General features: G+C 37.0%; 1 protein-coding gene across 24 annotated transcripts in view; it reads right to left on the bottom strand.

Annotated features, from left to right (window-relative positions):
* Positions 1 to 24,986, bottom strand: part of LOC107096037 (voltage-dependent P/Q-type calcium channel subunit alpha-1A-like) — a 104,694-nt gene that overhangs the window by 3,941 nt on the left and 75,767 nt on the right. For 6 of the 24 annotated variants that reach the window (XM_015392492.1, XM_015392496.1, XM_015392506.1 and 3 more), the window contains 10 exons: positions 23,799 to 23,895; positions 17,474 to 17,579; positions 15,351 to 15,458; positions 11,585 to 11,688; positions 9,787 to 9,902; positions 9,558 to 9,690; positions 6,167 to 6,280; positions 2,678 to 2,716; positions 751 to 961; positions 346 to 647 (listed from right to left, as the gene is read on the bottom strand). In XM_015392492.1, coding sequence (XP_015247978.1) covers positions 346 to 647; positions 751 to 961; positions 2,678 to 2,716; positions 6,167 to 6,280; positions 9,558 to 9,690; positions 9,787 to 9,902; positions 11,585 to 11,688; positions 15,351 to 15,458; positions 17,474 to 17,579; positions 23,799 to 23,895 — 1,330 coding nt within the window. Of the gene's footprint in view, positions 1 to 345; positions 648 to 750; positions 962 to 2,677; positions 2,717 to 6,166; positions 6,281 to 9,557; positions 9,691 to 9,786; positions 9,903 to 11,584; positions 11,689 to 15,350; positions 15,459 to 17,473; positions 17,580 to 21,921; positions 22,019 to 23,798; positions 23,896 to 24,986 lie in introns of all 24 variants that reach the window. The other 18 variants (XM_015392494.1, XM_015392500.1, XM_015392516.1 and 15 more) reach the window with 9 other exon arrangements.

The raw sequence follows: 24,986 nt of genomic DNA, 5'->3' as shown, positions 1-24,986 counted from the left end.
TGACTTCATCTAACAAACATGCTTAAAAAACATTTTACATTATTATACCCACAATACTGCACACGTTTATGTGAACATTGTTAGGTAACTATTTTTAGAATTTTTGTATAAAACATTGTTTGGTGACATTTTAAGACAAAAAAGCCTCTAATTTAATAGCAGCAGGAAGGAGAACTCTATGAAAAATGTGTTTTGGTTTCAGTTCATCTTAGGATATGATTTATGGCACATTATAATGTGATAATATGGAAGATAGCTGCCATTAAATTAGAAACATCAGAATTGATCAGAATACTAAAAGGGTTTTTGTGGTACATGCACATCCTAAATGACCCTAAAGCCCACCTGTCTGTGAGGGACGTTCTCGCGGCCCTCACTCGGTGATCGCGACCAGCGCCGTTCCCGGTCTCTTTCTCTCTCCCGGTCATGCTCCCGTTCCCGGTCATGCTCCCTCTCCCGGTCATGCTCCCTGTCCCGGGAGTGCCTGTGTCCATACTCGCCACCTCGTTCTGGCACATAGCGCTCCTTGTCCACAGAGCTATGGTGGTGGTGATGATGGTGGTGGTGCTTGCGGTCTTTGGATCGACCTCGGTCACGATCCCTCTCTTTTGATGAGATGTCACCTGACTGGGTGTTAGTGTTCGGGTCTGTGCCCAGACACAGTGTGGTAAAAACACATGGTTAAATTGACAAGTTGTAGTCTTGTATTACCTGACAAATGTAAAGACACATTGATCGGTTTAGTCTTACCTATGTCAACTTCATTGTAGCGACAAAGGGACCTCTCAGACGCTCGATGACTGCGATCCTTTCGGCGGTGTCCATGTCTGGAAGATCTCCCCTCCTCTGGTATTGAGGACTCCATGTGGTAATCATCTCCTCTATCTCTGTGGCCGCGTCCTGATCTGCTGTGGCCCAAAGATGAGGCAGACCTTTTCATGGGACTGTTGTCACTGATGGTCTAAGAAAGAAACAGAACCCGGAAGGTATGAATTGTTTCTACTCAAAACCATTCTTTTTATACAGAGATGGTTGAAGAATGCGTGGATCCTAAATGTTAATCTTCGATGCAAACTCCCTCTTAGATTTTTTCTAAAAACGTATCTAAACTTAGGTATAGCACTAGCAAATGTTACAAACATGCTTTTTTAAAATCAATTTTATGGTACATAAGATGTAAAGGTCAGGGGCCTGCAAAGCAACCAATACAGCCTGTGGAAATTTCATCATATGAAGCCAACTTTATATCTATGAATATATATGTTGATGATAAAATATTAAAATTATGATTATGGCTACCTAGAAAAATACCTAAACCCATGTTTAATAATAGTAAAGACAGAAAGCTGATAAAATTGCAAACATTTGCTAACAATCAGGGTTAAATGCTCCAGATGAAAGTTTTTTGCTATCAGTGCAGGGGCTTGTCAAAAAAATAAATTGTCAACTTAAGCAAAGATTTGGAAGCATTTCTTAAATTACAGGTTTTATGTTTTAATAATCTTCTACGTATTAGCAAGAGAGTATTCTTTTTGATAAGAGTTTCACAGAGAATACAAGGTTTCAGTTTCATTTTAGATAGAAATATTACAGATTTAAACATCTTCAAGCACTAAAGTTATATTTCTCAAACTAATATATAATTAATAGAGACAGTTTACAACAGATATCTCATTTTAAGGCTGTACTGATTTCAACTTCTGACTTTTCTGCACTGCATTAGTGGCACCTCTAAGGGGGCAGAGGTTCGGGTTTCATTAAAGGATTACTTACAAGTAATTGCAGTCCCCTGATTTAAAAAAAAGAAAAAAATATACAAAAAATACAATAAAGGAGATATTGCTAAACAGCCATGCCTGTCATGCTAATTTGACTTGCTTAAAAAAAAAAAGAGTCATTATAACAGAGTCATTACAACTTGCAGCACTTTACCATCTTCATTCAGAATTGTCCTAAAAATTACACATTCCAGGTTGCAAAAACTTTTTCTTTTTTCATTCAATGGGTGCTTCCCTAAAGCCATGCATGTATCAGAATTTTTAGAATTAATTTGGTGTTTTTGTTTCCTCAGCAGTGCTGAGGCCTTTGTTTCCAAGGAAGGACAGAATGGACAGTGCATAGGGTACAAAACTGATAAAATCTCACTTTATAAGCAGATACGTTTAGCGGTCAGCTCACCAAGGTTTTAATAAAACATGTCAAACAATTCCAGCCTCACTGTTTTATTTATCTGTATTTGTGTTTTTCGTACTTTATTTCTCTCAAGCACACATGCATACACATTTTTTTTCTTTTGAAACACATTTTCTTCATGCAGGTTAAACAGTTGTGAGTGCACGCTCGGACACAGATCCGGGACCATTAACATCATTACAGTTAAGCAGACAGGCTTCAGAACAACAAAGCAGTGGCAGCAGCTGAGCAAATAGAGACGGAGTTATAAGATCCAGAGGAAAACGTTGGTATTACAGTAAGAGCGGTCAGGCAAATTCCAAACTTCAAAACCAGTTTGAAGCTTGACTGGAGTAAATTATCATGTTTTTATAACTCCGCCTCATGTAACTTTGGCCTTTAATAATCCATGATAGACACAACATGGGGACATTACATATGATGAATAAGTTATGGAGGTTGAGAATGGTTGAAAGGAACAAACAACAGAAGACAAAGTACATACACTGAGGTTACTGCCACGGTGCTTCCCTTTCCTCCGCTGCTGTATGAGCACAAAGAAGACACGCATACACACAGAGCCACAAATACACCAAAGGTATGGTCACACATGGAGGAAACCCATGAAACCAATAGAGGGGTAAAGAGAAAATTAAATGGAAGATGGGGATGGTTTGATAAACCATGAGATAGGATAGGATATACCAAAAACAAATAAAGGAAAAAGAGACGTTAGTGAGGATTTTCAACCCAGATAAGATGGAGTGCCACAATGAAGGAAACAAAGAGGGACAGAAAGAGAAGGAGGGAAAGATTAGACACTTAAGCAGCTGTGAAGATGAAAGAAAAAGAACACTTCCAAGAAATACTACTACAGTCACTCAAATGATCACTTACGCATAAGTTTGATTGGCTAAATTAAATTTTCCCTTCTCATTTAAAGTTTGTTAGAAGACCTTATCTCTGTTTTACTGCAGGCAAAGACGTTTTATTTCTCCACCTTACAACCGCAAATCTTAATGTGTTTTAATTGGATATTATGTGCAAGACCAACACAAAATAGTTAGCAAATTCCTTTACAAATAAAAACTCAAATAGTATTCATGCAGTTTATGCTGAATGTTTTGATATTCATGATAAATTTAGGTAAAATATTTTTTTTTGTTTAAGCAGGGAACACACTATTTGATTTTGGGCCAATTGTAACACTGATTCCCACTCAGAACAAGTCTGTGCCGATCTGCTCCAGATGTTGTCATTTGGTATGCTGAATCAGCACCAAACCTTGTTAGTGTGAGATGGGGTGAAGTTCACGCTCTGCAAGTGTGTGACTGGAACCAAGCCGACCTCATTGGAGTCAAACTTAATAATTTTCGGAGACATATCTGGACGCAGATGGGCAGTGCAGACTGATACAACAAGCCAACTGCAAAAGCATGTCTTAAACAGCTTAAAAAATAAAATAAAAAGAGACTAAGATGGACAACATCTGTAAACTAACTATTTTTTCACTTTACTCAGATACATAAAAATGTACAAACATAGATCAAAAACAAAACAGGGGAAAAAACAAAAAAAAACAACTGGCTCATGATAATAACATTATCCATTTCATTTTTGAGCTGAACATATTTTAAACTGCATCTGTTTTATTTTGTAAAGGAGTGACACAGCTTTTTCCCAAAGTCTGAAAATATTTTCTCTTATCGCCCCCTGCTGGTATCTCTGTTCCATCAGAATGTTGCTGTTGCTAGTATTACAGTACTATAGAAATCCTGTAGGTAATGATCCCTCAGCAGTCAGCAAACATCTAAAGCATGTAACTCCAAGTGTTTACATCAGGAAATAAAAACATGCTAGTATGATTTCCTACTCTTTTCAAAAGCTATGTGAGAGTCTTACAGTGTATCCCAGGCTATAACACTTTCCAGGGGTCCTCAAAGAGTTTACGGCAGGCTACAGATTAGGGTGATCTAAACGGTGACTGCCAATCTGAAATGAGCCGATGTCACACTAATAAAATGTAAATATAAAATTGTGATTTATTTTTTTCAAAAAGACTTACTCATTTCACATTGTTTTGTTGTTCTTGAGAACACTTTTATTTCATATCAAAAACAATGTTTTTATTATTAATTGATGTTATACTTGCCACAATATGATTGATTTTGTGCTTAACTGTATGTAATTAGCAAACATCAGTCCATAAATTTAAACCCATTACTGCAAGTCTATTCCTGATTTACACTTCCAGAAAAAAGAACAAGCTTCTGCCAACTGTTCTTTGTGTTAATATCTAACTTAATAAGACTTAATCTGAAATGACTTAATTGATGGCTGGCATTCTTGCACTTATGGTCCCCATTGTAGAGGACCAGCCCAGGTCCCATCAAGGGAAGTGGGAAAATTTTGACTGGCTACCACTGTATGTACAGTAAGCTTCAAGCGTAACTCATACACTGTTTGGCTAGCATTCTGCTGTTACGCCAAAGCACGAAAAAGTACTCCTATGCTTGTTTGCTGCTTTAACACAGCTGATTCTGATGATTACAGTTCAGCAAAACCCTGATAATCAGCTTTCATTGCTTAGAGACTAAAAGGTTTTACTCAATGAATACCACCTATACTTCCATCAACTCTAACCAGATTCCTTGTCCATGCTAAGGATTTGCACCCCATAACCATGATGTTAACATCGCCCTACATCAACATGGGGATGGTATGTGACGGTTAGTATGCCATGTTAGATTTTTTGCCAAACATAATCTAAAGAACAAAATTAGACTAATTCTGTGGCCTAAAGTTTATCTTTCCTTTAACTTAGATTTTTCTCCAGGTGCACAACTATGTTTGATGATACAAAAATGAAGCTATGCTAAATACAGAGCACACTTTTAATCATTTATAGAAATATTTCTAACTATTTATTTTCTTTCCACTTCACAATTATGGCTTACTTTGTGTTGATCTTTCTTATAAAATCCCAGTAAAATATAAGAGATTACGGATGTAACATGACAAAAAGCTAAAAGGTTAAAAGGATTATGAGTAAGTTGCAATGTATCATAGTTTTGTTAACTCAAAAATTGCATTTAAGCTGAGTCCTTGAGTGTCTGAAAGAACAAATTCCACAACACATTCGTGACCACAACAGCGATGACAGCTGGCAAAATACCAAGATGTGTGGATTTACATACACAGATACGCACACTTAAATTTGAGACAGCAGCACACAGAAAAGCAACAGGACCAATATGACTCTGAGGGCACACTGAGAAAAACGGAAAACCTGCAAAGCAAAAACATGCACAACACTCACGCCTGCACACATAGCCACACGTGTTTAACCACAGAGCATTATGCTTGTTCTCCTCCAAACAGCGGGTTACAACCTTCAGCTGGAACGGAGAAACAGTTTAATAAATAAAAATAAATTGAAGGATGGGATCCTAAAAAAAGACAAAGAAGAAGTAAATAAAAAAAAAGTTTAGCAAGAGAGCTACTGTATGTGCGTGTTTATAAGGAGTTTTGTGCGTGGATGACAACCAGAGCACCCGCAGATACATGAATCATGATAAAATGTATGATGGTGTGAGATGAAAAACAAGACAATCATGAATAAATACATTCATGCAGATGAAAGGGTAAACTGATATCAAGAGAAGGTCTGATTTAGACTTGCTTAGTAGAATCCTAGCAAGGAGGAAGCAGCTGGTAAAACATATATATATATATATATATGTTTTGACCAGAGTTATCTCAATGAATGACAGTTAGTGACATTGATTTTTTTCTGATTAAACATGAACCATTATGTAAAACAAAAACCATCAGTTGCAGCAATTTGTCCCCTAACCTGTTTCAGTCTGGGACCTAAAGAGCAATTTTAGCTCAGACCTTATAACAAGTAATAGGGGTAAATAAACACAGATGAAGCACATGCATGATGGAGGAGAAAACACATAGACAGTGGAGAGGTGGAGATGCTGCTCACTTGGTTGTCGCCTGGTAGGCGGGGCATGGAAGCGGCCCTGCCGTGGCCTTCCATTGGTGGAAATTGCTCAGTATCCGAGATACCATCTTGCCCCATCTCTCTCATCTCTACCGTCTGTAAACAGAGCAGGAGAGCAGTAGATGGCGTGATTGGCTGCCATGATAACTAACGGGAACAGTTGGAAAATGTCTGATACAGAGGCGAATTTAGAGAGGTTTTGTATCGGCGTTGACAGATGTAACAATAATTTTAAAGAAATGATGGGAGGTACACCCCAAGCAAAAGCGGCCATCTACTAATGATAATGAGAGGAGATTTTTTTGTGTTTTAAGGAATTCATGATACATAAAGAAGTTTTGGAAAATATTGCAGGAATGGATTTGAGGAGAAACTTATTTTTCAACTTAAGGAATTTATGAGAGAAACAACAATAGAAAAGTTATCTGAATCCAGTGGTGACCCGCTGAAGGCAGTTAACAATAATATTATAAAGAAAAAAAAAAAACACTTCTGGTCACAGTAATGCAGTCAATACAAATGAAGCATCTTGTTTTGTCTCATAAATTTGGAATATAGATAACCATTTTTTTCATGATGTTGCACAGGTCTCTATTTTTAAACTGTATGCGGCTTAATTCAAACCTTTTTAGACATCTGTTGACCAGGGTGCAGGGGCTGCTATGCATGATAAAAATGTCTTTTAGGAAACTGATTAGATTTTCGAGCACAAGAAACATGGACATGAGTCACTTTAAAGACAAACACAAGATAGATGCATGGTGCTGGGTTTCAAGGAGTTACAGAAAGATTCAAAATGTATCAGAAGAGTATGATTTTGAAAATGAGAGAGTATAAAACATGTAAACTCTGAGCAAATGGGACAATAATAGGAAAATTACCAGTAAAAGACCAGTAAGGGTAGCACAGTAGGACTTCTCAACCTTGAAACTTTGTACCAAGAAAGCTTTAGTTTATACAGAGCACAAATAGGGGATGGGAAACCAGCATTCAAATATGGAATTAAGGACATTTTATATAGACCTAAATTATAATAACAGACCTTGATTTAAATTTAGATGTAAATAAGTAAGTAAAGCAGCGTTTTTATCCTGGAAGGAAAAAGATGATTGTATGCTTTTACAGTCTATCATTGTGATCAGTACTTCTAATGTCGGAATGTAACAGTAATGTTGGGCTTTTAATTGTTTTTAAATGTTCTTTTATCAGGGGTGGCTTGATAAAACATAACTTCAAAGAATTTAAAAAACAAGGACTGACTTGCAGTTTTTTTCTTTTTTTTGCCCCACACACTTTCATCTTTCTACATGCAGGCTCAGATAAAAACATGTGCATCTTAATGAAGCGAAAACTGCTCTATCATTTTTATATAGTTTTTACTACTTTTTAGTGCATTTAATGGTGTTTTTATTTTTGCATTTGTGCACAACTTTGGTCCTATTGTTTATAAATAAAGCTGGATTGGATTGGGTTACAAATGAGTGGGACCTGCATTGCTCTTAAACACTATACGTAATGCCCTTTCATCCTAGTCTGGAGGTTTGGCTCCAAAGGTTGGATAACTGCACGCAGTTGGGCATTCAAACAGCACGAAGATTTTTTTGTTTGTAAATTTTAATTGCTGCCTAAACCTAAAGCCTATTAAAGATTTAAGGAAAGGGAACAAATGGTTATAAAGTCAACAAATTATGCCATCACAGTGTTTTTTTTTTTTTTATGGTTAAAAAACAATATGTGTTTAAATTCTAAGTTTCTGTGAAAATGACAGTGAACCAGCCACCATAGCAGGTATAACTTTGTTCTTTTAACTTTGCTTGTTTAACTGCTCTAATCTCTTCAGCATAGATTGAACAATGTGATAGAAACCATGCTTATAGATTTTGGTCATACCTGATGGGTTTCCAACATGCAGTTTTTGCTAGCAGCACATACTTGATGTGAGAAATATTTCCAAAGGCACCTAATCAGTTAAAGGCAATTTTGTCATGATGACTTGAACCTGGGTCAAATCTCCCACAAGTTAAAGACTTTAACCACTTCACTTATTTTCATCTTCAGCAAACAAACTTAGTATAATTTAAATGTTATAATGTAAATGTTATACTTAGTATAGTATACATGCTCTGTTCTGCAGGGAAATTTCATCAAAAGATTTGGCACACTCTGGTACAACAGGGATAGATGAAGTCCATCACAGTACAAAGGTAAGCTTTGATGATTAAAGCCATGCTCTGTTAGAAATAAGGAACCCAAGTTTATCAAGAAAATATTCTGTGTCCTATCGCATCACCACTAATAGCCTGAAGTGCTACCAGAAGGCAGGTTAAAGCCATGCTTTCATCCTCTATTTAAAATCCTCATCCTACTGACTGAATATCCCAATTGCAATAAAGGCTTATTGGATGAGGCAGGATCAGATCGTTATTTACAGTCTGCTATTGTCAAAGTTGGTTAAATTGGTATATATTGTGGCCCAAAGTCCCTATGAGCTGCATTAGTACCATTGACCAACGTTTCTGCTGTTGTAGCTCATCTGCTTCCAAATTCAACATTGCAGAAACTTCTTCAGGCCAGTTCATCTTGCATCAGGAACCCTGAATTCGGGTCAGGTAGATCCTCAGTCTTCCTATTTCCAATATTTGGTCAATACCATGTCTAAATGTGAAAAGGTACTGTTTCTGGGGTGCAGAGAGAAAACTGAACAGGCATATCTAAAAAAAAATGACTGATGAGAGCATGTACAGTAGCAGCCATTCAAAAGGGCCCTTCCCAGTGAAACTCCAGCCGGATGGCAGCCCACTTCCATGGGCTGCAAAATCCCCTCCAACTTCCAGCCACTGGAGTGACCCCCTCTTTCTCCTGGGTGTGCATATTTTTTTACTCTGACTCAACCCTTTCACTGAAATACAGGCTCTGACCAGGAGACAACGCTTCTCTTTAGATCTTAATGTCCACAAATCATGACAGAAAGCATATTTTAGTACAAAGACTGATTTTAAAAAAGGAATTATAGGGGACCAGCCAAGGAGCAGCCCATGGCCCATTGATGGTAATGGGGAAATTTTGAATGGCTGCTACTGTATAGAGTTAAACCTGTGTGGGGTGGAATGAAAATCACAACAAATTCAAACTCATGAACCTTATTCTTGCTTTTACAATTCTATGAAGTTGTATTGTGCCTCTTTCCAACCTAAGAAACACTGATTAAATGCCATTTTGAAATCCAAAAGTTATCATGTCATTTGTGTCAATGGCAACTTCATACGTAGATCATATATAGGAGCATAAATAATGGAGCAAAAAAATTACACATGATGAGATGTTTTCACTGTGTAGTGTTGTGAAGTGTATTGAAAGTTTTTGAACCGTCTACCTGTGAGTTGGTCATGCTTCCCAGCCCATCCTCAGAATGCCCTTCAGGACTCCAGCTGCCAACCTTCTGTGACATCTCCTTGGCACGAGCCGTCACCCAAGACTGGCTCTCTGGGATCCCGCCCTCTACTGGCCTGAAACACACAGAAACATGTCTTCTTGCTTAAAATCTCCTAAAAAAAAAAAAAAAACTGTGAAAAGTCTAAATTGCCCTTCAATAACAAACTTACAAGGTGTTGCCAGGATCTGTTGTCTCAGGCGGCGGCAAGGCATTGTTAAATTCTGGACCCCCATCCTGGGAGGGGGTTGGTGGCTCCACGCGCTGAAACAGTAATGGCGTTCGGTTCTGTTTGAGATATACAACATGGCCATTGCCAGCTATCAGGCAGACTGACAGGGAAATGCGGGGAAAAGGAGCAGAGCAGGAACAAACAGGAGCCAGTTGCCTTAAGCAAGGCCAGGCAAAGAAAACCATGGGATCAAACTAAAAGGAGTAAGTCTGGGAAAAGTGATACCCCACATCTAGTCAAAAGAGAGACAATGTTTAAGAAGGTAAGCAACAGAGGGCTCTATAAAGGTCTATATGTAGGATGAAATCAAAATGACTTAAAATAATCAGGGACCAACAAGAGACCAGCTAGTTCTGTTTGTCTGTTTCCATTTCTGGATTGACCAGTCTCTCGCAAATGCTTTTAAATTTTCTCTGCTCCGATAAATGCTTTTGGAACCGATTATAGCTAAAGCCACACTGACCTTTAATAGCTATCTATGTCAACCAAAACATTGAAATCTATCACCTTTAAAGATGAGCCAAGTGAATGCCATAAATCACATTTTGTCACTGGCTATACTACTAGTTATACATTACTATAACACCAATTGATACAATTTCTCATTTTGTTAAAAAGTTTAGTAGATAAATATGCATATTTAAGGAAAAAAAAATCAGATACCACAGACAGCTGTGATTTGAAGGGTCCCACAGTTCCAGTAAGACATGTTTTTTCAACAAATTGTTTTCATAGAAATACAAATTTTGCTTTTTATCTTACTCTAAGTTTTACACTGAGCTTTGATATTAAAGAATGTTTCCTTAGTCAATCAATGAGTAATCGGGAGGAGAGCTAGTGCTGCTGACCTTATGTTGAAATGCGTCTGCAAGCCACAAATCAATATTAAAGTGTAACAACCACATGAGCTTGAGACATTTGATAGTGTGATGATAATGTCCAACGTTGGTGATAAGTCTAAAATAATACATAAAATTAAATGTGTGAATGTGGGGCATTGGATGTGGCAACAGTCAAAGGAACGAATGACGGAAAACAGAAACCTGATGGTCATATTAACACGTGCATTTAATATCTGAAGCAGGCAATATTGCAAACACACTTCTGTCGACAGGAAAAACGATACTCAGAAAAAATGTCATCCAATGTTTCCAAACATTTTCATGTAAAAATAAATAAAATTATAATATGTAAAAAAAAAAAAAAAAACCCTCATATAGAGAGTGGTCCCTCAAATTCTTTGACAGGGGCTGGGTTTACGGGTAAGGGAAGAGCATTTTTTTTGCAGTGCAAACAGTCCAAGATTACAAGCTCAGGTGTCAGAATGTTAGCAGATGCAGTATTTTTGCAGGCAGTCAGTATAGGAAAGATACCTTTGATTATTCAGGTATGGGCTGTGACAACACTGTAGGCTAAAGAAAAATGCAACCTCTATGTCACATTATAGGCTTTGACTTATATGAGACCTTCCATTTTAAAGGATTTTGGCCACAAGATGGTAGCAATGTGTTTGGAGAAAGTTTTCCCGACTGTGGGAGGCAGCATTTGATCACTAACTCCTTCCTGTAGCTTATAAATCAACTGAACAGAAAGTTCTGATGGGGCCAGAAGCTGTCACAGCCCACATTTGTAGAAATGAGTCTACACACCTGTAGTCTTTATGTCAGCGAGTCAGTCTGCCTTTTAATTCAGGGACTCAGATGCAGGCAGGGGATTACTTTACTAGAGACTGCAGTACCTGTTCATCACGAAGAGCCTGGGATCGTTTGATCTTGCTCTGCCGATAGTACTCCATGATCATCATTGCCGCATAGATTTTCCCCACCGTCAGGTCTGTCGCTGCTGAGAGAATGACAAGTTACCCTGCAGGATTAGACACTCTGGTATGGACCCTGAGCATGGAAGATGGTAAAGAAGAGCTAGGCATGCACACGAAGTGCAACCTCTGCTTTACCACACAGAAACATACACAAATGGAGCAATAAGTCTTTTCACTGACAGATGGATAAAAAATTGTAAAATGTTTCCTGAAATCGAAGGGCTCTCAAAAGTGTTAAAATTCCAGGTTTTTGTGAAGCAAAAATGTAATTATTAAATTAATAAGCCTTTTTTTGTCAGGGGAAAAAAACAATAAAAAAAAACAAAGGAGAAAAAAATTCAAATAAGAAGCTAATAAAAATAGGAAATAACTTAGTTGCTCAAACTATTGCCTTTACAGTGCAGTAATTTTGGTTCTGACATACTTATGCAATGATGTTTTTCTTCTTTTTTTTACGTTTTAGCTTTTCTGTCAATTTGCACAGGAGGTTGTAGCACATTAAATTTTCTAAAAAATCTAAAATGACCCATCTTTCTTTTTTAGCATCACAAAAACCCTCCATTTTAACTGTAGTGTGCACTTTTTATATCCACTGTAAGTTGTGCTTGGTTTTTTTTCTTTTTTTTTAATAAAATGCCATGCAGTTCCTATTAAATTGTCAGTGTGAATGCATTATTCTATCATTTGTACAAGTACTTGAGAGCAAAAATTCATGCACTTCAATAGCATTTCTCAATCGTTTAAACCACAAGCTGTTTTAGAAATTGATTTACCCTGGGGGTGCTGCCATTATCATTAAAATAAAGAAACATTTTCAAATCAAAGTCTTTGCACATGCATGCAGTACAAGCATTTTTCCAGTTCATCTTGGGCATTAAACTCATCCAAGTATTATCTTAAACTTAAAAATTTCGCTCGCTGATGTCACTTTTTTTTTAAATAATGTCCACATATTACGGTTGCACCCGGATGAACCTCTCAGGAACAGGTGCAGCGAACAATAACCAAAACAATGTAAGGTTCGAAACGATTTTTCAACTAATTTGAAATGGAATTTCAACATTAGAGTATATCAAAAATAATTATCTGAACCAACAAAGGAAGTACATCTTCAAATGCAGACAACTACTATGTATTCACTTATGTAGGGTTGGCAATTCCCATTGTAGTGCTATCTTTAGTGCTGATGCTAATGTGCTTCTATAAAAAGATACTAAGAAAAACTTTTTTTATTTAGCAAGAGAATCAGCTTAGAGTTACAGCAGTTGCTCATCTCTCTATTGGGTATATATTCAACTTTTGGTCTGTATTTTTAGTTTATGTGGAAGAGAGTATTCTAGTCCTTAATCACTCTATTTCCTATGGAATTTTCCTAATAAACTGACATATACTTAAAGACCTGCATTCACTTTGAATAATCAGCTCTTTAGTTAAATCATCTTATCACTGACAGATGAGCACAGAAGTAACTAAAAAAAGGCTGGACACAGAAAGTTTAGTAAAATACTTCAGTAAAGAAGAACTTATAAACATAGATCAATCCGTTTGTCTAATTATACCAATTTTAACTAAATAAGCAGGTATAATACATCGCTTATGTGAATTTGTGAAATGCCACTGACATGGTAAATTGCTATCTACCGGTGATAGTGTAATCTACAATTATCAGCTTTTCAAAGTCCGACTTCTGATCTATTTATAAAATCAAAGCTAAAAGCTTGATCGTCAAATTTGTGAAAATTTGTGAAAATTTGTGAAAAAAAATGTTTTAAAATTTTTAGATAGTTTGCAAGACCTAATCAGAAATTATAAACATGGTAACCCTTTGTTTTTCTATTTTGGAGCTGTCCTCTTTCACAAAAGTGATTCTTTTCTCTATCAAAGTGAAGTCTACATGTGTTTATTGGAAGTATCCAGTAAAGTATCCATTACTTTAGCTGTCAAAACGGGAACAATTTATGCTAAGTGAGAATTTATTTGCACTGCGGCAGTTTTGGTGGAAAAACTAAGAGAGCCAAGAAGATTTATTGTTGCTAGTTTGGAATGTTTGAAAAAGTCTTCTCCATGTATCTTATTTTCTTAGACATAAACAAACACATTTAGTCTTTATTTCTGACTGCCTGGAGTGAAAAGACATCTATAGAGAGTTTATCTATAGTGTGACACCCTCTGATTTCAGGTGCAGAAAAGGCCACAAAAAGTAGCATAGGGGTATCTTATGTGTAGCTTTGTGTTTCTATGTGTTTTTAATGTTTGTTTCTTTATTATGACTAGGCACTGTGTGTTGATTTCTGTTTGGGGATCACATGGGACCAAGAAGGGGTCAAATATGATGCCTGTTTGAGAAAAGAAATAGAACTGCAACTATAAATGTGAAAACCAAGTGTAAAATCATGAACTACAGATAGGAAAAAGGAAAAAAAAAAGGTGGCCACTGATCAAACATGTTGGAGAGTGTGCCCAAAATGGCTGAAGAGCTGCTCCTAACATGTTGCTTTTTTAAAATATTTCAGAGTTTATACAAACTGTATTTCCATGACTTTTCTGGTGAAATTATTACAGTAATTATAAAAAACAAATCAAATATAACACATTTAACAATAGCAGCAGCTATGAAATGTTGCTTAGCTCACTAAGAAAAGCAGCAGGAAGAGGACTGCAGTCATCTTCCATTGGGAACACATTGGTTTTGACCTTCAATTTGATTCCAATTTTACTTCATTTGTCTGACCTGACGTGTGCATGAGCAACTTTTTTCAAAGCTGACATGAGTGAACAATTTGTATCATTTTGTTTGGTGTAGTCAGTAAAGACATATTTGTTTTATGACCCTCCAAGTTGTGTTACCAGATGCAGACATTTTTTATAGATTTCTACAGTCACTGTCCTGCTACAGATTAACTTATCATCTCATCCATATCAATGAATACTTCCAATTTTCGAATTAAAAAAAAAAAAAAAAAAAAAAGCACATCCCTGTACCCGCTCCGGAGAGGGAACATCTGCAAGAGCATGCAGGAGCCCATTTATCCTGTTTGCATCGCTCATACAAGCTTGCTTTCCAAAAGAAGATTTGCAATTTTTTCACTTTGTCAGACTAACAAATCACCAATTAGGTGATTGACAATTAGGAGGTCCACTTATTTTGATAATCCACCCGGAAAAAGAACATCCTCCACTATACCTTTAATCTTTTAGTTACTGATCCGGACAGTTACTTTTATTTACCACATTTAGATTATTGTTGTCTTTATTTACCACAGTTTTTATTTACTATATTAAAGAGAAACTTTAATTCAAAGTATAAGTTGCTGCTGATGCTCAAGTTAAAAGTGAAATACTTTACTCATTTCCTGAAGTGATTAAAATGTTTATTCAAACATGCCTTAACTTTTTCAGATCTTAAGATCAAAATTTGACTTTCAGTTTCAATATTTATTTTGCAGCTTGAGATAGTCTTTTTTATTTTTATCAGATCTAAAATAATTTTGACCCTTTCTTGGCCCCATAGATCTGCTAGCTGATTCAGAGGGTGCAGCTGGGACAGAGACAGAAAAAGAGAGAGACTGACTGAGAAAAGCGGACCTCAGGTGGTGTGATGTGAATCTTCTTCGGAGCACTCGGTGCCAGAAGGTGGCTGGACCAAGCCACGGGTCTTTGTTTGCACCAGAACTCTGAGACTTACCCTTGTGTGGCGTGACCAGCAAATCCAGAGTTTTCTGGGAGAGGTTAGGCCATATCGCCATCATCTCTTTCCTCAGCTCCGCGTCCATCTGATGCTTGTCAATGCCACCTAAACATATTCAGGACAAGACCAATGCACGCATGCAAATACAAACAGAAAATGTGGTTTAAAATATTTGACAAAAGAGCACATTATTCATTTAAAGAAAAATATATATACATAAAACAGAGAAAACAAAAGACATACAAAGAAGAAGAAAGACAAAAAGAGAAAAGGTGTTTATTAGTAATACAGTAGTTAGAATGAAATAGATTTGTGACTCCATCTTGACTATTTATTACACCATAACATAGATGGCAAAACATAAAGGTGTAATGAGATAGTAATACGATTCTTAAAATTAAATGTGTAACGTTTGTCATAAAAGATGGGATGTAACCTCTACATCTGAAAAATGTTACCTTATACTAAGGGGCAGACCTGTTCTTATGGTTTAATTTGTTTTTTTTTTCTGAGCCAAAACAAGGCTACAAAGCTTGGAACTCAACGCTATTTCAGACGTTGGGAAGCTAAATGTCTTCAGACTTAGAGAACAAAGTCCAGTGTTTTTTTTTTTTTTTACTTCTTTGGAATTCTAAGACTAAAACAGAACCAGTAACAGCGTGACAGAGAACATGGGAACGGTTTACACTGTGAGAATAATGCAGACAACTGTTAGCTTCTAATAACACTGACTTGTTGTTAGATGGCTCAGATCTATTGTTCCCTTTTTTCTAGCTGCCATTCGACCCTCTTTGGTTTACCATCCTGAAAAGCCTCTTTTAGGTTATGGTTTATCAATACCATGGCACAATGGATGAGTCAAACCAGGACTAAATTATTCTATACACAGCAAAAATGCCAGTGTTAAAATCTTAGGTGTAGTGTTAGTTAAATAGTGTCTGTGTTGTATAACATTAACTTTACACAGCAGTAAAATAACACTGTCATAGTAACTTGTGACATATTTACATTGTTAGATTGGAGCGTAAACTGTTTTTTGTTTAGTTTAAGCCACACCCTTACGTATCGGCTGCGAATGACATAACCTAATTTTTTGGTCGAATGAGACGCCATCTTCTTTTCCAATGCAGAAATGCCTGCATTTCAAAAACTTGTCAACATCACAGTCAACATAGATGAAGCAATTTTTTTTTTATCACTAAAGTCAATACAGAGTTTTTTGATGAGCACCTGAGTGCTTTCAAAATAGAGATAGTGGAGGATATGTTTTTTGTGGCCTGTGTGTCAAACGTGATATATTATCAGCCTTATGACAGACAGTTTTCAGTTGATAATGACGAAAAAATGCATATTGTGCTGTTTTATATGAGCTGTGCATTGTTTGAGCTCTTTGAAAGAGAACAGTTTAACAAAAATGTTAAACTTTGAATTTCTGTGCATTGTTTTGAATAGCACTGGAGCATTGCTTAGCGTGCACGACCCATATACTGAGGCCTTAGTCCTTGATGTGGCCGACTCAGGTTTGAATCTGACATGTGGTCCTTTGCTGCATGTCCCTCTCTCTCTCGTACCCCATTTACTGTCAGCCCATTCTATAAAAACCGAGCCACTAGTGCCCTAAAAAGATAAAATTAAATAAACTAAAACATTGGTTTTGGTATGGACACCACACTGGTGTTAATTTTAACCTTATATTCTAACACAAATACTAATGAAATGTCAATACCACACCCAGTAGTGTTGGATAATCAACAATGGCTGGTGTAAATTTAACACAAATTGGATGTCAGTCTGTTAACATTTTAATAAATGTTATTTTAACGCTAGCTAGTGTGGACATACATATATGTATATATATATATATATACTTTTTTGGTGTTAAAGTTACAATAGTGGGTGTTAAATTACTGTCATTTTTGCTGTACTTGACTGTACAGAGTCTTTAAAATGTTTTTATTGATTGCGATTTTAAATAAATTGTTTTAAAAAAAGAAAACAATATTGCTAAAAAGGCTTTGCATTCTTTGAGACCAAATATTGTTCATCATGTCGACCAATGGGTGAGATTAACCCTTTAAAAAGACAGGGAATTTACGTACCATTTGCAAACCATTACGTACCTTTTGCAATCTTGATATCAAGAGCTGTCCGGATCAGAGCCATGAGAGTGGAATTGAAGTGTACTGTGTTGTCATCGCCCACAGGCAGATCCATACGAAGTAATCTCTGTGAGAAAGGCAATTAAGGTGAGCAATGAGGAAATTGTGAAGTAAGGCAAGTGTTTGTGGAACCTCCAGGTGACATGACCACAAGGTTTGTGGCTAGAAGGGGAGCTGGAAAGGGGGGAAGGCAAGGGTCCTCAGATTGAAGGAGCTTTGCACGGCAGGAACTAACTCTACCTGTAATGGCTTAGATTTAATAGAATTTATTTACATTGAGAAATTTAGCCAAATACAGTTAATTTATAGCATTTAAGAACTAGTGATTCAATTAGCTAACACTCATTTGCTTCAAAATGGCCTCTTTAACATGTGAATGCTGATATTTAAAAACCTTCACAGGTTCAGCAAATGAGTATCGAACCAGCAGCATTACAGGCTGAGCAGTACCTAGTGTTGCCTAGAGCTCCCCCTCAAGGTTTGGAGGTTCACAGTAAAAACAACTAAGACCAGTTGATAAACCAATAAACCAGGAACAAATTAAGGGAAAATTTAGAGAAATAAAACACTATGTGTTTTATTTATTGGTTTGATCTTTTATAGGTCTCGTTGACACCAACTCACTTCACGATGCTCGTGTGTGTTTTGGTGAAAAAAAAACAACAACAACAACAAAAGGACAAAAAAGCCCTTGCATGCATTGCATCATGCCTTTCCCGCGCACATTCCGTTAAAATGCTTCTACATTAATTCACCTATCCCCAAGTCCTTCTTGCACATTCTGTCCCCATGCTGGCATGCCGTGCACACATAAAATGTCTCACAGGAAAAGCAGCTGTGTAGCTGTGCACAGAAATTCACTGTTGGTGACGCTGGAATGAGCTTGAGTTTTTTTTAATATGGTTGTTGGGTTAAGAAACAAGAAAACAAGATGTAGCTGTGTTGACACAGATGAGCATTTTGCTGTACTGCTAGTTTTCTGATATATAGTGTTTGAAAATGGGTTTAGGGTTAAGGTTAGGTGAGAGAGAGCAGTGTTTTTTTTATCGGGAAGAGGAAAAAGCAGAAATAGCTCACCACCGACGCATGACTTTGGTGCAGAAATATGTAGCTTTTTAGGTAAAGGTTAACTAAACATATTTAGGGAATATGAAGTGAAACATGAAGTGCCAGAAAATAAATATCAGAACCGAAATGGAAAGTTTAAGAAAGAAATAACAGAGTATGAAAAAAATCTATTTGTGCTAAATAGGTGAATATAAGAAAGAAGTGAGCAAAAACCAAATTACAAAGAGGAAAGCAATGCAATAAAAAAGAAGCAGGAAAAGAAACAGAAACATGGTTATTCTTAGTTGGCTGTGTCTGTATAAAGCAGTCCTGCCTGAGGGCTCTGGTGTCTCTCCTCCAGATGCAGATGGTCAACAGTGAAAAGCTAGAGAGCTAAACAGTTTATTATTCTGTGAACTAGTTGAAAATCTAAACATGAAGCTTGGATTAAAAGCAAATGTATGGAACTGTTCCAGTAATTATTTTCAAGGGGCAGATAATTGGATTGAACCATGCACAAAATGCATGTTGTTTTGTTAGGCAGTGGTAGTGACACAGAGGGGTTGCAATTTTCCTTTCTATCTGGAAGGACACCTAACATGTTTGCAAACATTTATGCTTTTTTTTCCTCATCACAAACAAAAACATCAAAGCATTGCATTGGGTTTTATGTATCAGAATAGCACAAAGAAGTGCAAATTAAGTTGGAGCATTATTTCTGTTATTTTATTTTAAAAAATGTGGCATGCTTTTTTCTGTCCCCTTTACTCTGACACATTAGAGCAATTATACTAGACTTTAGTCCACCTGTTCATATTGAGCTTTGAGTATATCATAATATATTATTATATTGTTCAGTTTATTATAGAAAACAAACAGCAACAACAAAAAAAAAATATTGTAAAAACTGAGAAATTGGCCCATTATAGGACTCAACTCCTGGTTAATGTAGGTGAACTTGGTTGTCCACCTAAAATGACAAGCCATACAGGGATGGCAGATGTCAAAATATCCAAATATAATAACTTTCGGCGAGCAATGTGGGAAGAAATCCAAGTGTCCCAAGCCATATAGAGACAGAGCAAATGGAAGGCGGCGCTGGTCAGATGAGGCCAAAGTTGAATCTTTTAACCCACAAGTAAAACCCAATACAGTGTATGACAGAAACATGCCAATCCAAATATCAAACTCATAGGTGACAGCAGCATGCTGTAGGGATTGTTTTCGTCAGCACTGTCAGGTAAGCTGGACAGAGTGCTGCTCATGACAGAGCAATGCTAAAAAAGAAATACAAAAAAAAACTCCAAGTCAGATATTTCAGGGAGTGGGGAGCAATGATGCTAGCTCAATGGCTATATTACAATGGTCTGAAGCAAAGAATACTGTATTTAAAACACAAATGTGTCCAATTAAAGACAAGGCGTAAAGCTAATCTCTGGCAAGACTTCGAATTCAAATTACCTAGGTGTTCTTAATCTAGTCTGACTGAATTTAAGAAACTAATTGAAAATCTAGAGTTTGCAAGAATTTGAATTTCCAGATGTTCCGAGCTCACTGATCAATTTCCGATCAATTTGCAGCTGTAACTTTATCTGAAGGGTTTGTTTTTTTTAAAGTATGGACTCATGTAGACTACATGTATACATACATGCCATAATATTCCAAATTTCATTGAAGAGGTTTAAGCAAAATCAGGTATCTTACTTTTGCATTATACACTACTTTGTTTTGATCTAAGACACAAAAGCACAACATGATAAAACTGAGGTTTTTGATCGTAATGCCAACAAATGTGAAAAGCTCATGTGGCATCTTCACATTTGCAAAAACAAAAGCATAGCTAAAAAAAAAACAAACAAAAAAAAACAGCTAAGCTAACGGACCAAAAGAGATATACTGAGGCTGCATCTGATATAGTAATGAAAACTGAGAGGGACTGGTGTCATAATTAAAAGAGACAAATAAATGAGAAATAGTTCAACAGAGCTTAAAAAGCAAATAGTAGCCAATCACTATTCGTTAGGTTATATATATATATATTCAGGGAAATTGTCAAAGCAGACAATAATCTTTGTAAAACCATCGAAATAAAGTAGGCACAGAAATTCCTGATTCCCTTTCAGTATGCAACAGTAAATACAGTAAAATGTCAGCTCTATTTGCCCAAACTCTGTTGATGAAGGAGTGATGATTGGGAATGGAAATGGTCTCCAGTGCCTACAGGCTGTTTGGCTGGCTGCCCCCCCGGGGGCTTACAGTGATCTGCCAGTGATTTCTCATGGGAGCCGATCACGGGAGGAGTTCAGGGAACATATGCTTACATGAATGTAATTACCATTCTGTACGCTTCTATTTTGGAAGTATTTCATGTGTGACTCTTTGTGTCTGTAGTACATGACAAACAGGTGTGTGTGCAGGGGGAAAAATATAAGGTGACAGTGGGTGGGTTATTGGCCATGCAGAAGGCAGGTGAGTGTATGCATGGGGAGGGGAGCAGCGATATTCAGAGATGAAAGGGGGCTGGAAACAGAATAGAACTGCATTGACGACAGAACCAAAGGACAAAGAGGAGATCGGACTTGCAGATAGAAAAGGCTGCTTGGGGGCTTGGAGCTGCTACATGAAGGGTGACAGAAAAAAGAACGGCTTCTGAATGGCAACCAAAGGCTCCCTGAGGGAAACACATCACTGACACAAGCCCTCCTGCTCTCTCTACCATGAGACATAGCAGAAAATAAATATGTGTAGGTTGATGTGACCTAATTCCCTGTGATTCTGTGTATGCAAGGGTGTACGTTTGAGTATCGGCCTCATCCACAGGAGGGAATGGATCAGAGGACGGTAAGTCTGGAGGACCTTCCAAGCCCTGTTGCACATGCATGATGTTAGCGTGTTTCTGTCAGTGACTTTTTCTGTAAACAGTTTGGATTTGTTAAAGTGTTGTAAAAAAATATCTCAATATTTGAAAAAAGGTAAAAACAATTACATCGATCATGAGCTATAAAGTCTCTGTGTGTATGTGTTTGTGCACTTGTCCGTCCAGTGCAAACGAGCTGAGAGGGTCCCTCTTTCTCGCACCCTCCTGCGGATACGCCATCCCCCCACCTGAAACCCTTTGAAATGACTCTTCTGCTACCTGCACCCATCAGTTCCACACCACCACACAAAGGCCACAACACCGACCAGCCGACCCCAAGTTTTCCACGAAAAGAAACAGAAACAGAACCAAAGAAACAATGACACTAAACTTTACAGCACGTTGAGCACTTGAATCCCTGGCCCCTCCCTTAATGACCACCCCCGATTCCCCACGAAACCCACAAGAAGGCTTTGATAGAGATGTGGGGGAGGGCCTTTCTGACCTTGTAGGCCACCCGTGCTGGACACCTCTTCCCTAGGCCCAGTGGAGGACTCATGTGTCTCAGCATGTCATACATTTCCCTGCAACTGATCCTGCCACTGCATCATCAGCCACAGCCACCACCCCGTTATCAAAATCAAGAGAAGGAGAGAGAGAGGCAGAAAGTAGATGAAGTTAAAGTATAGGTTTGAAAATAGAATATCAGAAAGATATAAGAGAAAGTGGAAGGAAGTTCACCAAAACAAATAAAAATAGACAGCAGGAGGACAAGTTTTTGACTTAGAGTTTGTTAGAGTGTAGCATTTCTAAGGTTAAATTATTATCTGGTTTATATCTGAAATATGGAAATCAGAAAAATCAAAGAGAAATCATATCAAAGCTAAACGCTGGAATTTAGATATGTGGCAACAAGGTCAGCCATATAAATATGTGTATTAGTTGCAAAAGGTGTGCAGAATTCAAAAGTTTGTTTCCTAATTCTATAAAAACAGGGAATTTTTAAAGAGGAAAAAAAATATCCAGAGATGAATTCCAAAATCCGAAAAGAATACAAATATACACCAATACTTGGGACAAAGAGGAAGTCAAAAATCTAGGTTGTGTTTAGATGACTTTATAGATAGATAGATGATGTTAGAATCCTTACCTTCCTTACAGATGCTCAAACCTTTCAATCAATTCATTTCTTAATGATAACTATACATTTTCTTGAAAAAGATTGATACTAAGTTTGTTAAATGCTTTGATTTCATGTTTGCTACAAACTTAGTAAGGCATGAGCCTGCAATTTTGTGATCAGGTGTTTCCAGGATCACTTCTTATTATCTTGTCCATGGCTTGGGTTTAGAATTCATGCATGAAATCCAGGTTCTGTTTAAGTGGTTTTCAGCCTTACATGGAATTACAAAGCAATGCAAACACTTATCTTGTTAAACTTGATGCTGTAATAATACCAGATTTTTTGCATATTGTACAGTTCTTCTATACTTCTAATTTTGAAAAATAATCAAGGCTGTTTCATCAGGTTTTAACATTTTTTTCTTTGGCAAGCTTTGATTTGGAAGTTCTACCAGAGTACAGTATTAATGAGGTGATCCATTTTGTAAGGAAAAGGTAAGAAATGTCATAATATACAAGGCTTTATCAGCAATACTTCAATTCACTCTTTTAAATGTTGCCTTCCATTGCGGTTAATCACTAAACACTAGTATTAAAGAGGCAATAAATGTCTCCATCTTTAACTAAATGCTGATGTCACTCTTCCAAAAAGTCAGCGTTTAATGCAGGGTTTTGGACCAGGTGAATTGGAGCTGTTTTAATACTGATGTGTGTTCAGTATGTTTGTCAGTCTATGTTGTTGTGTGTTTCCAAAGAAAGGCTGACAAAGCTTGACAGAAGGCAACAAGCTGTGTCTACTCTGATCAGAGAGGGGAGGGAGAGGAAGGGGTGTCAATGCAGTTTCTGTTGTTCCCCCAACCCCCAAAAACCAAGAACAATGCAACACTACAGTGGACAACCGTAGCTCGCTACATTAAAGCCATGGCTCCACAGCAAGCAAAAAGAAAAAAAAAAAAAAATCCAAAGATAGTCAAAAAGAAATACAAAAATAATAAATCTAGTTTGGAATAGCAAAACGTCTTAAAGTTTCCAGTTGGAGCATTTCACATGCGTCTCTAGGTGTCTGCATTGTCCTGCACATTCTCTCAGCAGTTCAGAATGCAAGTCAATAATGGTGGAAAATAAGTTGAAATGAAAAACAAAACAAAAAAACAAAACATCTAAAAGAACAAAAACAAATCAAAAACAAAAGCAGCATTCAATCCATTCCTGGATGCCGTGGCTAGCAAGTGGTTAGGTTTCATTGAATAAGAGTCAAACCTTGCAGGCCACCCTATGGGGGCATTTCTTGCCTAAGCCAAGAGGCGGGTCGATAACTCGTAATAAACTGTACATGTCCTTATAATGTATGCGCCCGCTGCAAGAAGAATACAGGGCAGTTAAACACGCACACAAACAGGGAAAGGAAAAAAAAAAAAACATCCAGAGAGAAGAGAGGACATTGGGAGCAAGAACGACAAGAACAAGAAAAGACTTTACAGTGTAATAAAAATGATCCTTAAGATAACATTAGTCACAAAAATATCACTAAAGTGCAAAGTATTTTTATATGATTGTTAAGCCTTTTATAAAGCCTCTTGATAATTAGCAGCTGAGTAGCATTGTATTAACAACGTGATTAAAAAATAGCTAGGAAAGCATGTGCTTGGTAATTGCTTAAAAGCTGCTTGTGATGAGAGCAACCCCTCCCTACTAAATACATGTTTAGTCTTAGCTGCTAGTTGTTGCTTTCAGCTTTTTTTGTATACCCTCTACATGTCTGTTAAAAAAAATGTATATATATATATTACTCAAACATTTTACAGTGAGAGAAAAATATGTAAAAAAAAACACAGCTATTTAATAAAGAAACATACCAATCTTTTATTTTGATCAAATCTGAGAAAAACTAACAGTAATAAATATACCAAGTCTATTCTCCAATATTTATACCAGTTCAGTTTTGTCTTTTTCTTTCCCAACAGTTGGCAGGAAGGCATAGAGCAACACACAGGATCTGGAATACAGATACCATGAAACTTAGCATGTCTACAGCACATATTTACATTAAAGGGGAGGTTGGTGTGGAGTGTAGACACTGCCACATTAAGTTTTTTGCCAGTATGCAGATTCCAGTAAAGGGAAAAGACTTAGAAACAGGTGAGAGATATATCCTTGGATACATCAAGGTGAAAGGAGGAGGGCAGGAGAGGATCAATTAAGGGCTGCATAGTGTGATAACCAGAGGTTCCATTAGATTATACTTAGATCTGTTACAGCCGAGCTAACCAGCTAAGCTCTTTGATAGTAACATCATTAATTTGTACAAATCAGATGTTTTTTTTTTTTTTTATGATAAAGAATGGTCATATAGTTTTTCTGAGATGACCACAGACCCTAGTGAGAAGACCTGTGTGAGGAAAACTGTTAGAACATTAAACAATAATTTAGCAGATCTTAATACTACAG

This window comes from Cyprinodon variegatus, unplaced genomic scaffold, assembly GCF_000732505.1.
Source record: "Cyprinodon variegatus isolate N-32 unplaced genomic scaffold, C_variegatus-1.0 Scaffold594, whole genome shotgun sequence".
Lineage (NCBI taxonomy): Eukaryota > Metazoa > Chordata > Actinopteri > Cyprinodontiformes > Cyprinodontidae > Cyprinodon > Cyprinodon variegatus.
This window is presented reverse-complemented; position numbering and strand designations above follow the sequence as displayed.